Here is a 19824-nt window from a genome sequence, read left to right as displayed (position 1 = left end):
CAAGCTCCCACGAGACCAATTTTATGTACACAAGCATGTCGTACGGAAAATAAAAATGAATGAATTGGTGTCATATTGTAGGAATACATAGAGAAGCATTTATTTCTTCTCTTCAGGCTTTTCCTCCGGCTTAGGGGTGGGCAGCTTGAACTGTAGTTCAAATAATCTTAGCATTCCATTTCTCACGAGAAAAGGAAGATTCAGTTTAAATCAACTTACCGAGTCTGGACGACGGTCTTTACCGGGCCCAACCTGCTCCCAGGCAGAAGTGCCACCCTCGAAGTTGCGGAAGGCCTGTGTCAGCTCCAGAGGCTCGTAAACAATCCGCTTCTTCTCCTCGTCGTATCGAATCTCGGTGTAGCCGGTCAGCGGGAAGTCTTTTCGCAACGGGTGACCCTCAAAGCCATAGTCCGTCATGATCCGGCGCAGGTCCGGGTGGCCGGTGAAGAAGACACCGAACATATCATATACCTCCCGCTCATACCACAGCGCCCCGTCGTACAGACCAGTGATGCTGGGAACCGGCTCCGCCTCATCCGCGTAGGTCTTGACACGAATGCGGGAATTGTGGCGCACACTTAGCAGATTGTAGACGACCTCGAATCGCTGAGACTTTGTCGGATAGTCGACGGCAGTGATATCCGAGACCTGAGTGAACTCCGCCGCCGTGTGGTACTTGAGGAATTTCATCACCGGCAAGAGCGCCGAGGGCGCGACATAGATAGTAAGCTCATCCTTCCAAACCGAGAACTGCTGCACAAATTTCGGCAGGCAGGACATGATATATTGCCCATACTTGTGCAGGCTTTCCGCCTTGTCTTGGTACTTGTCCGCGGGGTTCACAATCGGCGCTTTCAGCTCTCCTTGAGCTGTAGGATCTTTCAGTTAGACAACTCAAAACAGAAAGCTCGCCACTTGTTCGCCAGCGCATGCGATTGGGGAACCTACGGGGCCGTTGAGCGTGCCTCAAGTTCGGAACATGTTCTTCCTTCGCCGCCCCGCGAAGTGACGTCGTCGAGAACGTCCGGATGCATTGGGAACGCCCAATCGCATTCCCAAAGCCATTGCGGCCTCCCAGTCGGACCAGAGAGCGTGCAGCAGCCATAGCGTTTGGACGATGTTCGACGGCAGGGTTGACGGAAGAGTGATCCCCAAATCGAAGTCGGCAGGCGACTTGGGCACATCACGTGACAAGCACACGTGAATGCTGACAAATCTTATACACGTGATTTTGTGGAGCGCCGAGCCAATCAGCGTGCGACTTCCCTAGTCGACGCGGCAAACCAAGTCTTGTCCAGTTTCTCAGTTCTCTCTTCTCCCTCTGCAGATTCAGCCCATCCGATCCGAAATCTGGACATCCTACCTGGTGGTTTCTATTGTTTCTTAACTGGCGGCATTCTGTTTCCTTCCCTTGTATCCTGTTCCTTACCGATCTTTCTTCGAATCAAACTCCCTCTTCCTGGATCTTCTGGGGCCGGCCCTTTCCCACCCTCTCTATCTGTTCTAAATCCGTCACCGCACCTCCATATTTTCCGCCATCATGTCAAATCGGTCTCAAATTGACTCTGTCATTGATGATGATGATGAGTTCTGGTACGTAATCTCGACGACGATCCCTTTAGATATCTTTCTCTACACGATGCTGACCGTCGCGGCACAGCCCACTTTGTATTGAAGAGTTCGATCTATCGGACAAGAACTTCAAACCGTGTCCCTGCGGCTATCAAGTAAGTCGCCCGTTGCCTTCCGCGACTCTAGCCTCCGGTTTCGCATCCAGTCTAACGCGCTCCTTAGATTTGTCAGTTCTGCTATAACAATATCAAAACCCATAGCGAGGAGGGGCGGTGTCCGAACTGCAGACGAGTATACGATGAAAGCGCCATCCAATACAAAGTGCCAGATGCCGATGAGTAAGTGGGATCCAGATTGTCGCCGTCTTCTGTACACGCATTCTGACCTTTGATTTTCTCATCAGGTTCAAAGCCGACTTGGCCTTGAAACATCGCAAAGCCGCCGCCGCAAAGAAGAAAGAGCAAGAGAAGCGCGAGGTCGAAAATTCAAACCGCAAGAATCTCGCTGGCGTTCGCGTGGTCCAAAAGAACCTGGTCTACGTGATTGGCTTGAATCCGACAATACGGGATGAAGCACAGCTACTGCAAACCTTACGTGGCCCAGAATACTTCGGTCAATACGGCGAGATTGAGAAGATTGTCGTGAGTAAGGCCAAACCGGGCGGCAATCCCAACCAAGGGATTGGTGTCTACGTTACCTTTGCGAGAAAAGCCGATGCAGCTGCATGTATTGCTGCCGTCGATGGCTCGCAGAATGGAGACCGGATTCTAAGGTACGTTTCAATAGCGTGTCGGTTCTCATGTTTTCCAGTGATGTCAGGCTGACTTCGATGATGACTAGAGCACAATATGGTACGACCAAATACTGCTCGGCGTTCCTGCGCGGGGAGCAATGCAACAACCGAAACTGCTCTTTCCTGCACGAGACCGGCGATGACAACGAAACATATAGTCGGCAGGATCTATCTTCGGTCAATACCGCCCAACGCCATGGTCATCATCAAAATGGCGCCCATCGGCCAGCCCCGCAACCTGTACAGCCGCAGCCAATGCGTCGCCAGGGAAGCAAGGATGAACCGGCCGGGAAGTCAGGTCAAGATGGTTCGGCTCTGCCATCATCCGCCAGCTGGGCCAATAAAGATGGACCCCTCAACCGTGCCAGACGTGCTAGCGTCAGTGGAAATCGATCATCCCCTAGTCCAAAGCCTGCAGCAGCGGCAACAGCGACATCGAAGACGGAGGACGGGAAGCGCCCGGATAAACAACAAGCGGCTCAGGATTCTCGACGGCCTACCCCGGTTCCGTCGCAACAGCCAACGTCAAATTCGCAGTCACGTGAGCAGACTGCTCCTGCTCGGCCAGAGGACGTTTTGCTGGAGAATCTCGTCAAAGCCATAAAATCGCCTGCTTTCCGCTTCGTTTTCTCAACTGACGGGCTTTCGGAGGAGGATATCAAGTTCCTCGAAACGGGTCCATCGTTTATTGATCCATTTGGGGGAGCGAAGCGCCGGGCGATGCGAGAAAAGGCTGAACAGGAACGAGCAAAGCAGGAGGCGGAAGCCCAGTCTATGCTCAGGCCGTCTTCCGCTGGAGAGGAGGAGAATAGAGAAGGCGGCAGCTCGCAACTGGGCGGCGAGCCAGACGATGTTCACTCATCTCGAGGGGCAGCTGCTGGCAATCGCGAAGTCCATGGTGCGATCCAGCCACCTTCACAACACGGCACCGCCAGCAACTCTGCTGTCGGATCTCCGGCCTCTCTGAGCCAGCAGTTTCAGAACCTTAACATCAACGGCAGGAGTTTGACGCCTCTTCAACAACAGCAATTGATGTTGCTGAAGTCGGCCAATGGCCAGCAGGCTGGCGCTCTTGACCACATACAACTCGATCAGTCGTCTCAAACTCGGCAAGGGCTGCTACAAGGCTCCCTGCCTCAGAACAATAGCATCCAGGGCCATGGTCGACAGTCCTCTCGATTCTCGTTTGCCAATGATACGAACGCGAAGAACCCTCGAGTCCTTGGCCAACAAGGCTCTGTGATGCAATCCGCTAGTCCTAGTGCTCTCGGTGCACCCGCTCCGCAGCAGGGACTAGCGAACCAGTTCTACACTGGCAGTGTCCAGGGTCCACCTCCTGGCCTGAAGACTGCTGGTACTCCGCCGATCAGCGGCGGTGGAATGTTCTCCCAAGGTCATGGTTTCACGACAAACGCGAACCTCGGTGTCGGAGCCAACGTTGGCAAGCAAGACGCGAACCCCGAGCTTATGCGTGAGTTGCTACGTGGCCGCGGCGGTACAGGTACCGGCGGTGTACAGGGTCATGAAGCTGCTAAGCGTGAGTTCATGTTCTCCCTCCAACAGCACCAGTCACCCCCTCCCCTGACTCCCACCACCACTGGCCTTCTCAACGCCTTTTATGGTTCCCAGGCCGGCACACTTGCCGACTCTGGACCACAGAAGCAAAAGAAGAAGGGGAAGAAGCAGAGACATGCTAACACTTCCTCCGGTGGAGGCGGTGTAGTAGATCTTGCGGACCCGAGTATCTTGCAGGCGCGGATGCACCAGATCGGTGTTGGTGCGACGGGGCAGACGGTTTACGGAAGTCAGGGGCAAGGTGGGTACAATCCCTCCATGGTTTATGGAGCTGGATACCGCTGGTGATGGTCATGGATATTGTTGGGACTTTCGGCCAGCCATCGACTCCTGTCCTTTGACTTTCATTTTCTCTCCTTTCCCGTTTCGATATTCCCCTTGGTTTTACTTTTTGGGCTTGGAATTTTTGTCATGCATGACGGTTGCCATTGTGAGGTCGGTTCTGCTTGTTTTCTGCAGCGAAGCATGAGGCGAATATGGCTCTCGGTATCGTGGGCCTGGGTGTGCCTATGGCGTTATTCCACTGGGGTTCATGATTTTTGATCTTGTGATGTTTGACGAATTGCGGCGTCACATTATTTTTTTTTTTTCTGTTCAGGCATTGTGTTCCTCCGATGCATCGGCCACCCTTCGTCGACATATGAGAAAGTACGACGTCATCAGGATGTTTATCATGTACGTTAATCCTCCCCGTCCTGTCTTGTATCCAAGACGGGGGCTGATATGTCGAAACAAGTTCTCACATATAATGTTCTAGACGTCATCCTGTTCCTCCCTTTGTTGAGTACATGGTTTTATGGGCCAGTTTTCTGTAAATGCCATGCCCATGTACTTTTGTAACTGGCCGACCCCACGAATGTTCCGTTGTCATTTGACAGAGTTGTTGGCTGGCCGACTTCCTCCTGTTTCGTCCTGACCATTCGCGCGCAGGACTGCAGCCATTCGAGGACTCCAGCTAACGGTATGTCTTTACAGTGGATGATAACGAATTTCCCCCTCTCTCGGTTGCAACGAAAGCGAAGAATGACGCATCTCTCCGATCGCAGACCCAGTCTAGTCGCTCAGGCACCCCATCTGTTCCTCCAGGTTTGCCGCTCCCTCCTGGTCATCCAGCTGCGGCGGTCCTCCAGGGGACGTCGGCGCCTCACAGCCCTGCGTCGTCAACCATTTCGTTGCCCACACACCCACCGCCAGGCTTGTCCCTGTCACGGCGTGCAACTCCCATCCAAAAACCCCAAGACTCGATTTCCCGTCACGCAACGCCCGTTTCACAGGAAGAGAAATCTAATGCTGCGACGGCCGAGAAAGCTCTGAATCCTGGCGATGTCTCGTTTGGTTCGCCGCAGATGAAACCAGGCAAAAAGAATGCCTTGGGAATGAAGCTAGATCGGACAGAATCTCCTTCGCCAGCGCCCACGAAAGATTCGAGCTCCGGTGAAACTGGACAGCGACAGGAACGCGCCACATCCAAGAAGGCAAAACCTATTAAATTAAATCTGGCTCTTGTAGATGAGCCCATCCAGATACCTGCTACGAAAGAGGAGCCTGCCCCGAGTATCTCTACTGCTTCCGTTCCAGCGGGAACGACGGCGACCGCCACATCTCAACCTGGCTCTCGACCAAACACACCGCTAACTGGAATTTCGAGAGTTTCCGACTCATCTGGGCCACGCCAACCGAGAGTGATTCGTGTCGTTGACACACCCAAGACTGAGACGCCGCCTCCTCCAGCTGCGCAGTCTTCATCATCCAATACTCAAGTCAAGGGTCGCTCGCGACGCCCCAGTCTTACCTCCTCTGGAACTCCAGTGGACGCTACGTCGGATTTTGAAGCCGGAAATTCTGCTTCCGGGTCAAGGGCGAGCTCACCTCCACCATCACGGATTGGATCTGCACCAGTGCGAACGATCTCGAAGAGCCAGGCAAAGAAAGAACGACGGCTCAAGGCTAAGCAGGCTGAGGAGGCGATGAAGGAAGAGGCTGCCGCCGCTGCCGCAGTGGAGGAGCAGGCTCCGATCATCGGCCGAAAGCGGAAAACCAAGAAGACACCTGCTCCTTCGTCAGAACCATCAGCTACGTCGGATGGAAAGGGATCTGAACAAGCGGCGGAGAAAGATGAGAGCAAAACCGATGGTGATCGCAAAGCAACAAAGGACAAACCCGCCAATGATGCCAAAACAGCCAATGGGGAAAGCGAGGAGAAGCAGCCCGCCGAGGCATGGAGAAGCAATAACACAATAGAGCAAATGGTGAAGGATGCAAAGGAAAGCGGTCGTTCAATTAAAGAATTATTCCAGGAGCGCACTTCTCCTCTGCACGTGCTATTGGCGCAGTTGAACAAAGCCGCAGAGATTGATTTGCATACACATCCTCTGTTCAATCCGCCGACGCTGAGCCAGCGCACTGACATGAAGTGCACTGCGGAGGATTACGACCGGCTGAAGCAGCCCCTTGAGCTGACCAGCGAGCATAAAAAGATGCTACTGCGTGGCGAACCTGTCCGGATTAATGACGGCTCGGATGCCCCGAAGAACCGGTGCTTGATAACTCCTCGTGGGTGCGTGCTGCGTCATTTGTCGCCAGCGGAGGAGGATCGATATTTGGAATTGGAGCGCCGCATGAGTTCTGAGAATATGCAGGAGTTTCCAGCCATTTCCATGGCGGACCCTGATCCAACAAACATGGCCGGTGGCCTGGATGCACTCTTCGCGACTCCGGAGAAATTCAACATCCGCTGGGTTGATGACAATCAAGACTCTATTGCCTTGGCTGCAGGGGCCGTCCTTACTGGTGGTGATGATCTCTCTTTGGCCGCGACATCCGGAGCGTCGGCACCGAACGTCCTGTCTACCACAGACGCGAACGGAACTGGCGCTGCCAACAATGGTGATCTCCTGAGTTCGACGTCCGCATCCGTCCGATCTTTTGCTGCTGCGACGGCGAAGCAGATGCTTGGCGTGACCGGCACGTCGCTGGGGCAGATTCTCGATCTCGATGAAGTGCAGGCGATGACGGATGAGGAGCTGCGTGCCTACATTGAACGGTCTCAGCGGGAGCTTGAGCAGTCGCGGAAAGAGTTTGACGCCATTGACAAGAAATTCAATGCTCTTGTCAAGCGCAACAAGAAGCTGGCCCAGCAGGCTCTCGCGGCTACTGTGGAGGCTGCCAAATGATTGATACAGTAATGTGACTTTCATGAACATCTTTTGAAATCTGACGCGGCGGCCAGAAGTTTCTGCAGTGTCTAGTGTCTATGCTCACGACTCTCTTAGTCCCTCTCTACGGTATTACCTCTGTATGAGTACGAGGCTTATGTATGTATTGTATACTATCCTGTACGATATATTTCAGTATCGAATGACTCTATGTTCTCACATATTTTTCCTTGAATGACGGAATTGAACTTGTGCACGGAGGAAACGTCAACTGTCATAGCTTTCGGCATTAGGGTTAAATCATCATCTTGGAACCGTGAGCTGTCAAACAAGTGGCGGGCCGAAACGATCGGTCCATTCCGAGCCAATGAGAACCTTCAGAATGTATGAAGCTAGCCTCATTTGGAGACTTCGGACGAAACAGCGGAGCGGAGAAGAGGGGCCTGAGCGGAACCTGGTATTTCGTCAGCTCACTCGGATCCTGTTCCATGCCCTCTCACTAAGGAAACTTGGACAACTTGTAGATAAAACGAATCTAGATCTATAAGCAGTACTTTATCATCGACGGGATTGTTTCCAAAAAAAAAAAAAAAAAAAAAAAAAAAGAAAAAAAAATTAAACTAAAAAAAATCGCCATGGCGTCTTCCACAGCTCTGGAGAAATCCTGGCCGATTGCCATCATCGGCGCTGGAGTATTCGGTCTCAGTACCGCCCTTGACCTCGCTCGTCGAGGATATACCAATGTGACCGTGTTTGACAAACAACCTTACTGGAACACCAAGTATGATTTTGATTCCGGCTGTGATGCGGCGTCAGCGGGTAAGTCAATTGCGTGGACACTACCCGTGCTCTTGAAACTGTTGGAGAATAAGAATGAAGCTCCCCGTCACGGACAATCCACCCTTTTTCTGCGTGTAGCTAACGGAAGCGTACTGTTTATTACCGATAATGCGCAGATACGAATAAAATCATCCGCGCAGCATACGAGGACAAAGTCGAGTATCAGAACCTTGCGCTGGAGGCTATCGAACAATGGGAGGCCTGGAACAAGGACCTAGCCCGCGGCTCAGATCTACCCGATGGTATGACGATCAAGGACCGTATCTATGTCAACACCGGTGTGTACCGTTTAGGGGATGACTCCGGTGCCTTGAACGCGTTCGAGAAAGCGTCCATTGAGAACTTGGCCAAGGCGGGAAAGGGCAATCTGCAGTACTTGTTGGATGACCCCGCTAAGGTGGAACGAGCTCGGAACGATGGCTATGGCCATGGAATTGATCCCTTTCGTCTTGCCTCCGGTGGCAAGCATGCTGGGTATCTGGATATGGTTGGCGGATTCGTCTACGCGGACAAGGCCTGTCGGTATGCCCTCCACAAAGCGCGGGGCCTCGGGGTCAAGTTTGTTTTAGATGACGTTGCTGGCCGGTTCCGTTCGTTCAAGGAAGATGCAAACGGCCGGGTTACTGGTATCATCACGGACGACGGCCGGACTCATCCAGCGGCGGTCGTCGTTGTCGCATGCGGAGCGTGGACACCGTCGATCCTGCCGGAGATTGATGGACTGTGCGAAGCCACTGCGGGTTCCATCGCCTTGATCCAGATCCCTCCGATCCCGCGCCTTAGACAGCGATTTTCGCCCGAAAATTTCCCCGTCTGGTACTACCGAATCGGCGGCGGTGAATATGGCGACGTCTACGGATTCCCCATTGACGAGCGGGGCGTAATGAAGATTGGTTACCGGGGGACGAAGTTCACGAACCCACAAAGAGTAGACGATACTGGCCGGGAGCAGAGTGTCCCCATCACCCGCTGGACCAAGCCATCCGTTAATCTCCTACCACATATATCAATCAAGGCCATCCGTAATTTTATCGATACCTACTTGCCGGAACTTCGGAAGAACGCCATTGACATCGCAGCCACCCGACTCTGCTGGTACACGGATTCATTTGACAACCACTTTGTTATCGACGCTGTGCCGAACAGACCCGGCGTCATTGTGGCAACCGGAGGCAGCGGCCATGCGTTCAAGTTCCTACCCGTGCTTGGTCGGTTTGTTGCGGATCGCATCGAGGGAAAGGAGTCTGATAAGATCATGGAGTTTTGGCGATGGCGGCGTCTCAAGGACGGTGAGAAACCTGTCAATGTGCTTGGCCAGGGCAGCCGTAGTCCAACGGCTCTGGTGAATGTCAAAATGAGTAAGAGTGAGGATTTGCGCTTGTGGGATATGAGCTACCGGGCTCGTCTCTGAACATTTTGCCAATAAATTATGTTCGTCGTGCATAATTTTTGAAGATTGGTATACAGATATATATACAGTACCGTGCATATTGGAGCAGAGAATGGATGTCAAATTATGCCATACTCTGAATTTACGGACCTCGAAACACGATTCAGGTGCGTAAATGATCCGTGTAACTATCAAACTACCTATCTATCGGAGATACGGGCCCGTTGTCTTCGGTAACTTTACCACTAGCGTCGCGAGCCTGTGTAGGTATGATAAGAATACCCACTTTCCAAAGCCTCTTTGGCGAGAAGGGTCTGCTCGTCCAAATCCTCCACAGGCAGACCCAGGACCTCGTTGTCCAGGCCTAGCTTTTCCTCATGATTTCCGCCACCATTGGGGAAAAACATACGCGTGTATAGTATCTGCGCCCAGCCGACGTGGTCCCCTTGCTTCATTCGTTCAAAGCCTCGTTCATAGCGTTGGCGGGTGGGCTCATACTCAACCGTCCAGTCGCTGTCTTTCTCACCCGTGATGCGCTTCCAGCTCTCAAACATCTCCTTCTGGTTAATCAGGAAACTGGAGATCGAAATCGACTGGTTCAGCCAGCGACTCAGAGTCGGACTTTCATCACTTTCATTGTCAGGGTAGATCTTCAGACTGAGCAACGCTGCCACGGCACGGCCGCACTGAGGGAGGGTGCTGATGTTAATTTTCGTGTTCCCATCATCGAAGAAGGTAACGCGTCGCTCCTTAAAGTTGAATCCGAACGATTCCTCGCACAGGACCAGGCTGTGCTGATACCAGAAGCCGCAGACGATGTTGATCCAGGACAGGACACCAGTCTCCTCGATTTCTTTGTGGACCTTGACGGTCCGGTCTGCGGCGACCGGGATGTCGTTGATCAGCGACTCGTTGGTGTAGTCAAGACCGAAAACGTTTGGCATCACGTATTTGATGCCGGCCTTGACGGCTGCCTTGATCAGCTTGGACTGCACATCACTGGGAGCTCGGGATGCCATGGTGATGATGAGGAAGTCCTGTCCGCGAAGAGCTTCTACCAGCTCCGTTTCGTTGTCGTAGTCCACTTGCACGGACCGCACTCCGTCGGGAATCTTAGTCGTACTGCCCTTGCGAGTCAGACCGGTCACAACGTGCTTGCCAGTCTTGACGAGCTCCTGCGCAACATGTTTGCCATATGTTCCACCTGGCTAAAAACATACCTAGGTCAGTGAGCTATCTTGGCCGTATTTTAAACAGTGGATTCATACCCCGACAATGGCAACATTCCTGATCCGGTTTGTGAAACCGGCTGGCTGGTCTTTCGCGTAGACGGGAGACATTGTTGTCAGGCCACTTGAATGGAGAGTAGAGGATCTTGGATTTCAATAGCAGACTGCAAAGCAGAACGCACCATCATTCCACAAGTTCCTCGAGGTGTGCTTTTATATGTTTATCCCCGACCATCTGGTAAACCGAAAAGAATACAATTGTGATCTGATGTCTGCCTAGGTGGCTGAATTCCTGGAGCTCTTTGTCGTTAACAGTCAATTACTCCGTAAAGTCCGTCGATAGGACCATGAATGAAGCTCTAGTTGTCGGGCATTTCAAGACAAGCGGAAATCACACGCAAATAGAGAACTTATCTGCGGATCAGTGGAGAACCCGTGAACCATTGCACAGAACTGTGATGAAAATAGAGTCCTGATGGTAAACTCCGATGCTAGTTAGCGAAATCACTCGGATGGAGCAATATTTTCGTTGAAGCAGCTCGGAGGCTACTGTTAGATTGAGGACTAATACTTTCGATAATAACAACGCTCAAATGATGTGATTCTGAACAGCTCCCGGTTGCTGAGCTGTTGAAATCTTTTGGAGGTGTTAAAGGGCACGCAATGATGTCGCCCGATCACCCTCATCCCGCTACTTTTCCTGGAACGACAGCTTCGGCTAGTAGATTCAAAGAGGCCTAGCATCTCCCGGAATCAATATGGCATGAGAGCCGGAGAGGTTGCATATGTCCGAGAGTTCCCATTGTCACATGCACCAATTGGCATTGTAGCTGCTTCAGGGGCTAGAGAATTAGCCCAATTCTATATCATTCCGTCTCGTCATCTGTTTGATCGAGCCAGTCAAGCCATTCTTCAAGGCAAACGCAATCAAGCACATTCATAACGCAGTTCGGCGGAAAGGCCCTCTTTGAGAGTAGGGTGAGCATCAAACTGCAGTCAAGGTCCATCGACAGATCAACCAATCATTGCCTTTCTCACGTTCTGCACGTGACTTCACGTGACTTAGATTCGTCAGACGTTGACCAATGATATCCTGTTAACCGGAAGGTTTGTTCAACGTAGCCTACTCCGCAGCCAACGTTCGAAAAGGTCATCGACGTCGGAGTTTTACTGCGGTTAGGTCAACTAACACCGTTAAGTCCGTACCAGGAGTCGGTAAGATACTTGCACCGAGCCACCAGCTTGCGAGTCCTCGATGCATCGCGAGCCCGGGACACACGTAATCGTAACGAGACGGCATCCCCTATGGTCTCTAAGCCGAACATTCCAACTTTTACAAGTCACGGCTTAAACAACTTCAAAGCAAGAGATTCAGCGGTATTGTGAGAGTCCTTTCGTGAATTGAATCTTCTCAAGTTTGACGTGGCCAACACAGCGCTCCTATCACCAGCAGAGCGGCATAAAACGAGGTCTTAGAGTCAGTCAGACAGATTAGCGTCGTCACAGGCCTTTAATTGGCAGGTAATCACGCTTTCAGCCCTCAGCATTAGAGATATTTGACTAGAGGATCACGCCTGGGCAATTAGTTTTCTGTTCAGTTTGTTTTCCACTAGAGATGCTGTTGTGTTGGCCGTAAGTCGTTCACAGAAGCGATCGATGAAATGCGAGATCCATTGTCTTCAGAATCATGAAGGCGATGCTGGCCATTGGTGAGCAATGGCTCAAGATTGCTGACCGGCTCCGGAGCTCCTCAGGACACGAGAGATACATAGTGGAGGAGTTCTCGTCTGACGACAGTCAGGAGTTGCGACTCCTGTCTCTCTAGTGGGTGATGAATGAAGAGCGACGGCTGAACCTTTCGCACGTTAGTGTCCGCGCGGTACTCAAAAGTATGATGGCGCCCATTCTCGGGGACAGACGAGGCCGTCCAGCATGCTTTGTATTGCTGGTTTTCATGAACCCCGAATGCCAACGCCGGAAACCCGCATCTGTCACTCAAACTGGGAGCCCTCGTAACTAAGCAAGGACCACATCAAAACCCCTGGCCCATGTTCCAGATGATTCGGGCTTGTACGAAAGAACCTTCTGTCGTTGGAAATTGCCGGTCAGCACGGAAATGGTCATTGTTCCATGTTGAAGAAAAACGATTCGAGTACGCCAACACAGTTGAGGAAATTGGTCTTGACACTCTCTATATCGGCACGGCGAGCAGACTGGAACAACAAACTGTTCCCCGACATTGAGACAGCCTGTCTCCTGCACGTTGCATCCGAAGTCAATGCGAAGATGGAAAGAATCCAAATGAGTTTGCAGTATTCGAACTCGAGCAGACGTGTGCACGTTAGCTCGGTGGCTTGCCTCAACGGTTCAAAATCAATGCGGCAGAGGCTCAGCTGAAAGCAATAACCTGCTGTGAGAGTTAGACACATACTGGAACTGTCTTACCGGGTTTTTTCATTTAAGGAGTAGGGCGTAGACAAGTTTAGAGGTCGAGCCAGATAGGATGTTTCATATTGATAGTCGATGAAATGGATCAATATGACAACCGTTGAGCTTCATGTCCACTGAACTAGAGGGAGTTCCCACATCTAACAATTACACTTCTTCCTGGGCCTCTTTACTCCGTAATTACACTCCAGAATATCTGCGGCTATCCAGCGCTGGCTCAGCGACAATTGTGACTCTGACGGCATCCCCAGGTCTTCGTAGGGAGGAAACGCCCGTCGAAATTAGAAAGGACATCCGACGCCGAAGTATGAGTCGGATCCTTCTCTGGATATGAACAGATTTTAGGGTCCGGATCACGGCACTTGTGCGAGTGCTTTGCCTGGCATTCGGGATTCTTGCCTTCTCTTTTGCCCTCATTCGCCTAGTAGACTGGAGCATTCCTCATCCTTCCTCTCGCTTCTTTTTTCCCGGTATTTCGGTCGACGTCGATAAACTTCATTGCCTTGTTCAGGAGAACGGCTCATATGCTGCTAATCGATGTTTCTGCAGCTGTGCAGTGGGCTGTCATGCGAGCGATTTGGCGACCCACAATGTTCGATCTGGTCCCTGGATTGATCTCGGCTGTGATCCACGAGGGAGATGGGTCCGAAGCTTCGAGCTCTTTGATGGAGACAGGAGGAGGACTGCCTGAGTTGTTTTTTTTTTTTTTCCTCGATGCCAGGGCTAACCCGACTAAGGAATTGTACTCGTAATCTCATTTGAGTTTTCGGTTGGAAAGGTAGGCTTGCGAGAAAAGCTCCCCCAATTCCAAATACCCTTTCAAGGTCAGGTTAGTTGAAAATACGGAGTCTAGTAATGAATGAGATTGCGGTTTTGCCCGCCAACTGGTATGATTCAGTCTTGGTGATTTCAATTGCTCCGGTGTCGCTACTCTGGATCTCCTGCAGGTGCAAATAATGTTACAAATTACGACAACTCCGTACCTAACTACTTCGTATGAAGTACTCTGAACCTGGAGTCCTTTGCAGCTGCTTGCAACAAACTCGAAACTGTTTCGTTTCGAAGAAAAGTATCGGTACTTGGCAAACCATGCAGAGCCGCAGGGGAAAAGGTACAAGTACTTCTCAAAGAAGTAGGTTACAGTGAGTGAGGCTGATCTAATCCTAAAAGGGAGAGGGTCACCAAGTATGAAACTTTACCAGTTCAAGCCTTGCTCGTAACTAACGGTCAGAGATTGCCGCAAGTATTTCCGTTGAATCCCGGTGTGCGTGATTAATGATGCCATATTTGACATCATCAGCATGAACATAGTCATCGACTTCGATGTTCTTTTGGCCATTTTGAAATATACTCAACTTGATGGGTTTCGCCGCGGAGAATATTTCGAGCACGGACTGCCTGCACCGTGCACGACAGTGCTGTTCCACACGGCGCCAACCTACGGAGTAGGAGGAACGGAAACGGCCATGCAGAGAAGCTGGGCGGAGTTTTTCTCGTCGATGGAAGAAGGCTTGAATTGAATTGAGGTGAGATTGGTTGTAGTGGATCCAAGCAATAAGTATCTAACCGAACCAGGCAGTTTTTAATCTCAGGACCAAAAGGGAAACTAAGGACGCGGGATGAGTTAGGTTAAACCGGGTTTGGTTAAGGTGCGGCTCGCAACCGAGCCAAGTTTGCAGGCCAAGAGATCGCGACCATCTTGTCGGAATGGATGCGGATAATACGGAATTCTACCGGTAGGCTAGTTAAGCGACGCGAGACCCATGCCTGGTTTGGCCAAACTTTCATGCAGAAGAGAACGTTCGGTCACGTACTCGTACTGTACGAGTACAGAACTCGTATGGATTCCGTACCCGTGTAAGTACGAGCAGAACGACACCACTCGGGTTATTGTCGCATAGCCCAACGGTCTCAGCACTTCCCTCTGGAGGAAATTAATATCGAAGAATACCTGTCCTCCGTACAGTAGTAGTATTGTACCGTCCCATCCCACGTTGAATGAGACATGAGAGTCAAACATTGAGGGGAATTCTTCGAGTCTATGAACTGTGAACTTTGTCTCAAATTTTTCCACAGCACAGAGTTGGAGCGGCTCGTACACATCTTCCATTGCCAGGACCACGGGCTGCAAGGTACTCTGGAGGGCTGAAGATTGAGACCAAAAGTCGAGATTGTTGCAAACTCTAAGGCGACCTGAAGAAATCACTTGTGCAGGGGTGTGCATCGTAGATTGCACGGTCGCACGACCAGGGTGACTCCACACAACTGAGCTAGGTTACAGCGAATGCTCATTGGGCAATATTCAGTATTTCGGGCCCCATGATTGGCCAGTTTCGCCGTTCTGCCCTAACAATGAGCCACATGGCGCGGCTGCCCACATTCAAAGGCTCCGCTGCGACCAGGGACGGCCTCGACAGTCGTGGACTCCATTGGCTGCCCGTCCCTCTGGAGCCGACTTTCTCTGCCCTGCCCATGTCAGTCTGTCCAATTCTCTGTATACCGACTGGATGTGGCGTCTTTTAGGAACGCCATTGCCATGGTTAGGTACCCAACATATGCACACTTCGGCATTTGACGGCCAGGGATCCTTGTTCGTGATCCTCATTGTCGGATCATGTTTAGGGAGAGCGACAGAGATCGACTTAAGTGAAAATTGAAGAGAGCACTGTCGTAATTCGTAATATTCTTTTAGCATCTATCCCAGGAAACAGAATATATAGATGAATGAACGAACGCCGTAGAGTCAATGCTATGTACAGATGCATGCTGAAATGAGCGGAAATGCCATCGAGGACTCATCATCATTGTGGATGTATCAAACTCTCGTCACTTGATTGCCGCATTGGCTCCTTTTTCATTTGCGAGGACCCAGGACTGTAGGACAGGTGGATCGTGTCCGTCACCATGATGTGAGGATCGTCCGCATTTGACGATGTAAACCGACCGGATTGTCTTCGCGCATATCGACCGGCATAACTGGGATAGGAGCCATAACTTCGCGAGCCCGAGCCACTCAAAGGACCCCTGCGCCGAAGAGTATATAACGTAGGAACGTTTGCAACAAATGCGGCCACGAACATCTCGATCGATCCCCATGTATTTCGATTGACCTGGGCGGTCGCACCCGCGTAGCTTGGAAGGCGAATAATGGCAATGGCAATGAGGAAGAGACCAAGCGAAAAGAGAGCCATGAGCTGAAATCGTCTGGAGCCGCCAGTTAGCCGGGATTGTTCCTCGGAAAGACATGGCAAGAAAATCGCTTACTCCTTCCAGGACCGTTTGATGCGCAGAAACCAAGGCATTGGCAACAGAATGAGCATGGCATCGGTCGTAATATTCAATGCGACCAGGGTAATCAATTGGATGTTTGAGGAGATACATTCTCCTGCAAGAAAATTAGTTGAATTGCGAGGCTGATGCTGATCCATCGAGCAACACACCTGGATCCGGCTCAACTTGCCAATATAGATAGGTCGGCCGACAATCGATGAACGTCGTCACTTGAACGGCGGCTATCGTGAGGACAAGCACCACCCAGTACACCTGGATGATCCGTTGCGCGATCGGTAAACTGGCCAGAATCCGGCTCAATAGCAGGAGCACAACTCCCTTTTGGACCCAAAGGCTGGCGCCAGAATCAGCATTTTGAACTGTCAGACTGCGGCAATCGTGAAGACCCACTAGTTGTTGTAGATTACACGGTTTGCGAGAGTCAACTTGCTGCCGATTGTCCGCCGGTAGATCTCCTGCTCGCTCATGGGCGGTGCCGGCCTCTTGATGTTGTTGTTGCCCCATACCAGCACGACAGGAGTCAATGCTGACCGAGCCATAACGCTCACGATGGCGAACATTGTGAAATAGTCACCCAATTCGAACCTCTGGTCCCTGACCTTGCGCATCACCAGGCGAAAAATCATGAGCGCCTCGGACAGAACGCCGAAGACACCCACGAGAATGAGGGTGACCGTCTTATCTCCGCTGAGCGCCATCGCTGGTGATGCGTCAGAGGGATAACATGACTGAGCAAGTATCTAAGTGTCGATCTGATCGAGCAAACGGCGATCTGATACGAAAGTCTCACTTGTGGGGGAACCGAAGAGCTTTCAATGACGATCAGAGTCGATCAGAGGGTCGCGAAGATAATGTATTTGGCCATGACCCTGAGGGTCTTCCAAGATATCCGCTGACCCCCCTCACCAACTCATGATCGTCGTGATCGATTAATTTTTATGGCGCGACGTTAGTAGTGGGGAATGTTATGCCAGTAACAGCCCGTCGTTTGGGAAGGTTGCCCTATGCATCTAGGCTGGATTAGCCTCCTACGAACAGGTATTCGGGGAGTTCGCCCGCAATCTTCTCGAATCTCGATGCCCCGGATAGCACTTCAATATCCGAACTACAAAGTTTTTTCCGTCGGCCGATTGCGCAGGGTATAGCGATTGCATTCTGAACCCAATGAGGCCGATACCGGATCCGGGATTTCTACGAGTCTCGATCTGAACGACTTCGCTGGATCCAAAGCGTTGGACACAGTGATGGGGAAAGCTCGACAATCAGTCCAAGGCTATTCGTGCAAATTGCGCCAAGAAAGACTATGATCCTTCGTGGATTCCAGATCCATGCTGTTTCAAATTACAAAACCATGCGTATATATTACTGTACAATACTCGTATGTACGGAGCACCCCCGTACGGAGTTCTGACTCCGAATAAACCTAATCCAGGGACTACCGTCGAAACAGCCAACCTGCAGCCACATTGTTGATGGGGCTTGAACGGCTGTCGACGCGCAGCACAGGCCACAGCCGCCACAGCTGACCAAACGCCAAAGGAAGCAGAAGATCCAGCGATGGCTCTTGCGTTGTGGAGCTTGTGGTGGTTTGATTACGAATCAAACGGGCAACTCTCCGACAGACGCGAGACTCCGATCGGATAAGGGGTACGTTAAGATGCAGGTGTGTCCCCGGTACCCCTGCAAGAACAGGTCTCAATCATTGGAGTCTCCAATTTGTAGGATCATGCAGCTCCTCAAACGTGTTGGGAAGCTGGCCGTGTTGTCGGCTTTGGTGTCATGGTTGGGTAACCCTACCGGGTTCGCAGCCAATGCCGCCGAGGCGTTGCATAGGCGGGAGTACTTCTACATTGGAGGCGAGTACATCGAGAGTGGCGGTCAACATCTGTTCCAGAATCAGATGTATGTTGAGAAGCTCACTCCTCAACGTGTGACGCAACCATATCCGATTGTTTTTGCGCATGGTGGTGCCCAATCCGGAACGGTGAGTGCAACTCGGCTACGGCCGGCAGCCATGATTCCCAGTAATGCTGACTATTGCTGTGCGTAGAACTTCCTGAACAAACCAGATGGCGGCCGTGGATGGGCTTCGTGGTTTCTCGACAAAGGATATACAGTCTACATTGTCGACCGGACCAATGCTGGCCGGTCTACTTATCAGCCGGGCAGTGGACTTGACCTGACGATCTTCACGGCGGAGTTCATTTCGGAGCGGTTCACGAATCTCAAGAGCAACCCGCTGTGGCCACAGGCTCAGCTGCATTCTCAATGGCCAGGGGTAAGCGATGACTTACCGATGAAGCCCATGACCGGTGCTGACCCTACTGTAGACTGGTGAGCAGGGCGACCCCGTCTTCGATGCATACTATGCGTCGATTGTTCAGAGCATTGCGGACACCGTCGTTCAGGAGAATACGATGAAGGATGCCGGCATCAAGCTTCTGGACAAGATCGGCCCCGCGGTGGTCATCACGCACTCACAGGGTGGTCTCTACGGCTGGCAGTGGGCGGATAACCGACCGGACAAGGTGAAGGCTCTGATTCAAATCGAGCCCAAGGGACCGCCGTTCCGCGAGGTCATTTTCTCGAACGTCTTCAACCGACCTTGGGGCCTGACCACCATTCCGTTGAAGTACTCTCCCATGCCTAGCGACACCGAGAATCCTTTCGACACGATTGAAGTGCTTCCGGACGTTGATGACGGCACCCTTCTCCCCTGCCTTCTTCCGAAGGATACCAAATACAAGCTGCCGAATCTGGCCAAGGTGCCCATTCTGATCGACACCGGCGAGGCTTCTTACCACGCCACCTATGACTACTGCTTCATTAAATTCCTCAACCAGACTGGCGTCAAGGCTGAGCATCTCGAACTTGGCAAGGCTGGAATTCATGGAAATGGCCACTTGCAGTTTATGGAGAAGAACAGCGACGACATTGCGGCCAAGCTTCATGAGTGGATCGTTCAGAAGGTCAAAGGCAAGCAATGATCAACCAGGCATATTGAAATAGTTGGAGGAGGGTTTTTGTATGTATTACTGCTTCCATAGTACGTAGTTGGCTGTGTATTGTAAATACTAGTTCTATCTAATTCCAATGCGAGGTTGGGCCATAACCAGCCATATCCAGCTACATCGTCCAGAAATGGTCTCCTTCCAATTAGGGTTAGGGCTAACGCGCAGCCGGAGTTCAGACGTATTTGATCCTTATCAGATAAGAAGCTTATCGATCAGTAAGGTTAATCAGTCTGAATTATGATTGGTTAGATAAAAGGATAACGATAAGCTGACTCAGCACGATCTTGCACGGTCCCACCATTCCATTCCGGGCGATAGGGAACCTGAAGGCGCGGTCCTTGATGGCATTCTTCTTCTTACGCCACGAAAAAAAAGCTAGATCATACGAGTCACACCTTTGTCTAGACGCGCATTCGGGACTTTTGAGTGTATTCGGTTCCCGACTGCGCCAATTCGTTCTCGTAACATTGAGTCGAATTGGAGGTCTTGGCGAGTTTCGTCATCGCTATCGATCGGA

At 51.5% G+C, this 19824-nt stretch overlaps 6 protein-coding genes across 6 annotated transcripts; 3 read left to right on the top strand and 3 right to left on the bottom strand.

The window, feature by feature from the left end:
• Positions 1 to 99: 99 nt before the first annotated feature.
• On the bottom strand, positions 100 to 1105 carry VTN49DRAFT_5476 (uncharacterized protein; the record flags this gene model as incomplete). Its single annotated transcript, XM_069413537.1, has 3 exons — positions 100 to 150; positions 220 to 869; positions 949 to 1105. The coding sequence occupies 3 exons, from the start codon at positions 1103 to 1105 to the stop codon at positions 100 to 102; spliced, it is 858 nt and encodes a 285-aa protein (XP_069266199.1).
• A 435-nt stretch (positions 1106 to 1540) lies between these two features.
• VTN49DRAFT_5475 (uncharacterized protein) lies at positions 1541 to 7113 on the top strand (the record flags this gene model as incomplete). Its single annotated transcript, XM_069413536.1, has 6 exons — positions 1541 to 1593; positions 1661 to 1727; positions 1795 to 1910; positions 1976 to 2344; positions 2413 to 4181; positions 4916 to 7113. 6 exons carry the CDS (start codon positions 1541 to 1543, stop codon positions 7111 to 7113), a joined length of 4572 nt encoding a protein of 1523 aa, XP_069266198.1.
• Positions 7114 to 7730: 617 nt separating this feature from the next.
• VTN49DRAFT_5474 (uncharacterized protein) lies at positions 7731 to 9346 on the top strand (the record flags this gene model as incomplete). Its single annotated transcript, XM_069413535.1, has 2 exons — positions 7731 to 7914; positions 8052 to 9346. 2 exons carry the CDS (start codon positions 7731 to 7733, stop codon positions 9344 to 9346), a joined length of 1479 nt encoding a protein of 492 aa, XP_069266197.1.
• Positions 9347 to 9570: 224 nt separating this feature from the next.
• On the bottom strand, positions 9571 to 10665 carry VTN49DRAFT_5473 (uncharacterized protein; the record flags this gene model as incomplete). Its single annotated transcript, XM_069413534.1, has 2 exons — positions 9571 to 10533; positions 10594 to 10665. 2 exons carry the CDS (start codon positions 10663 to 10665, stop codon positions 9571 to 9573), a joined length of 1035 nt encoding a protein of 344 aa, XP_069266196.1.
• Positions 10666 to 15803: 5138 nt separating this feature from the next.
• Positions 15804 to 16991, bottom strand: VTN49DRAFT_5472 (uncharacterized protein; the record flags this gene model as incomplete). The annotated part of the gene is made up of 4 exons (XM_069413533.1): positions 15804 to 16206; positions 16267 to 16387; positions 16443 to 16627; positions 16684 to 16991. The coding sequence occupies 4 exons, from the start codon at positions 16989 to 16991 to the stop codon at positions 15804 to 15806; spliced, it is 1017 nt and encodes a 338-aa protein (XP_069266195.1).
• A 1028-nt stretch (positions 16992 to 18019) lies between these two features.
• On the top strand, positions 18020 to 19280 carry VTN49DRAFT_5471 (uncharacterized protein; the record flags this gene model as incomplete). Its single annotated transcript, XM_069413532.1, has 3 exons — positions 18020 to 18277; positions 18344 to 18571; positions 18624 to 19280. 3 exons carry the CDS (start codon positions 18020 to 18022, stop codon positions 19278 to 19280), a joined length of 1143 nt encoding a protein of 380 aa, XP_069266194.1.
• Positions 19281 to 19824: the final 544 nt, after the last annotated feature.

Source organism: Thermomyces lanuginosus (genome assembly GCF_041956635.1).
Source record: "Thermomyces lanuginosus strain ATCC 200065 unplaced genomic scaffold VTN49scaffold_35, whole genome shotgun sequence".
In the NCBI taxonomy this organism is placed as follows: domain Eukaryota; kingdom Fungi; phylum Ascomycota; class Eurotiomycetes; order Eurotiales; family Trichocomaceae; genus Thermomyces; species Thermomyces lanuginosus.
This window is presented reverse-complemented; position numbering and strand designations above follow the sequence as displayed.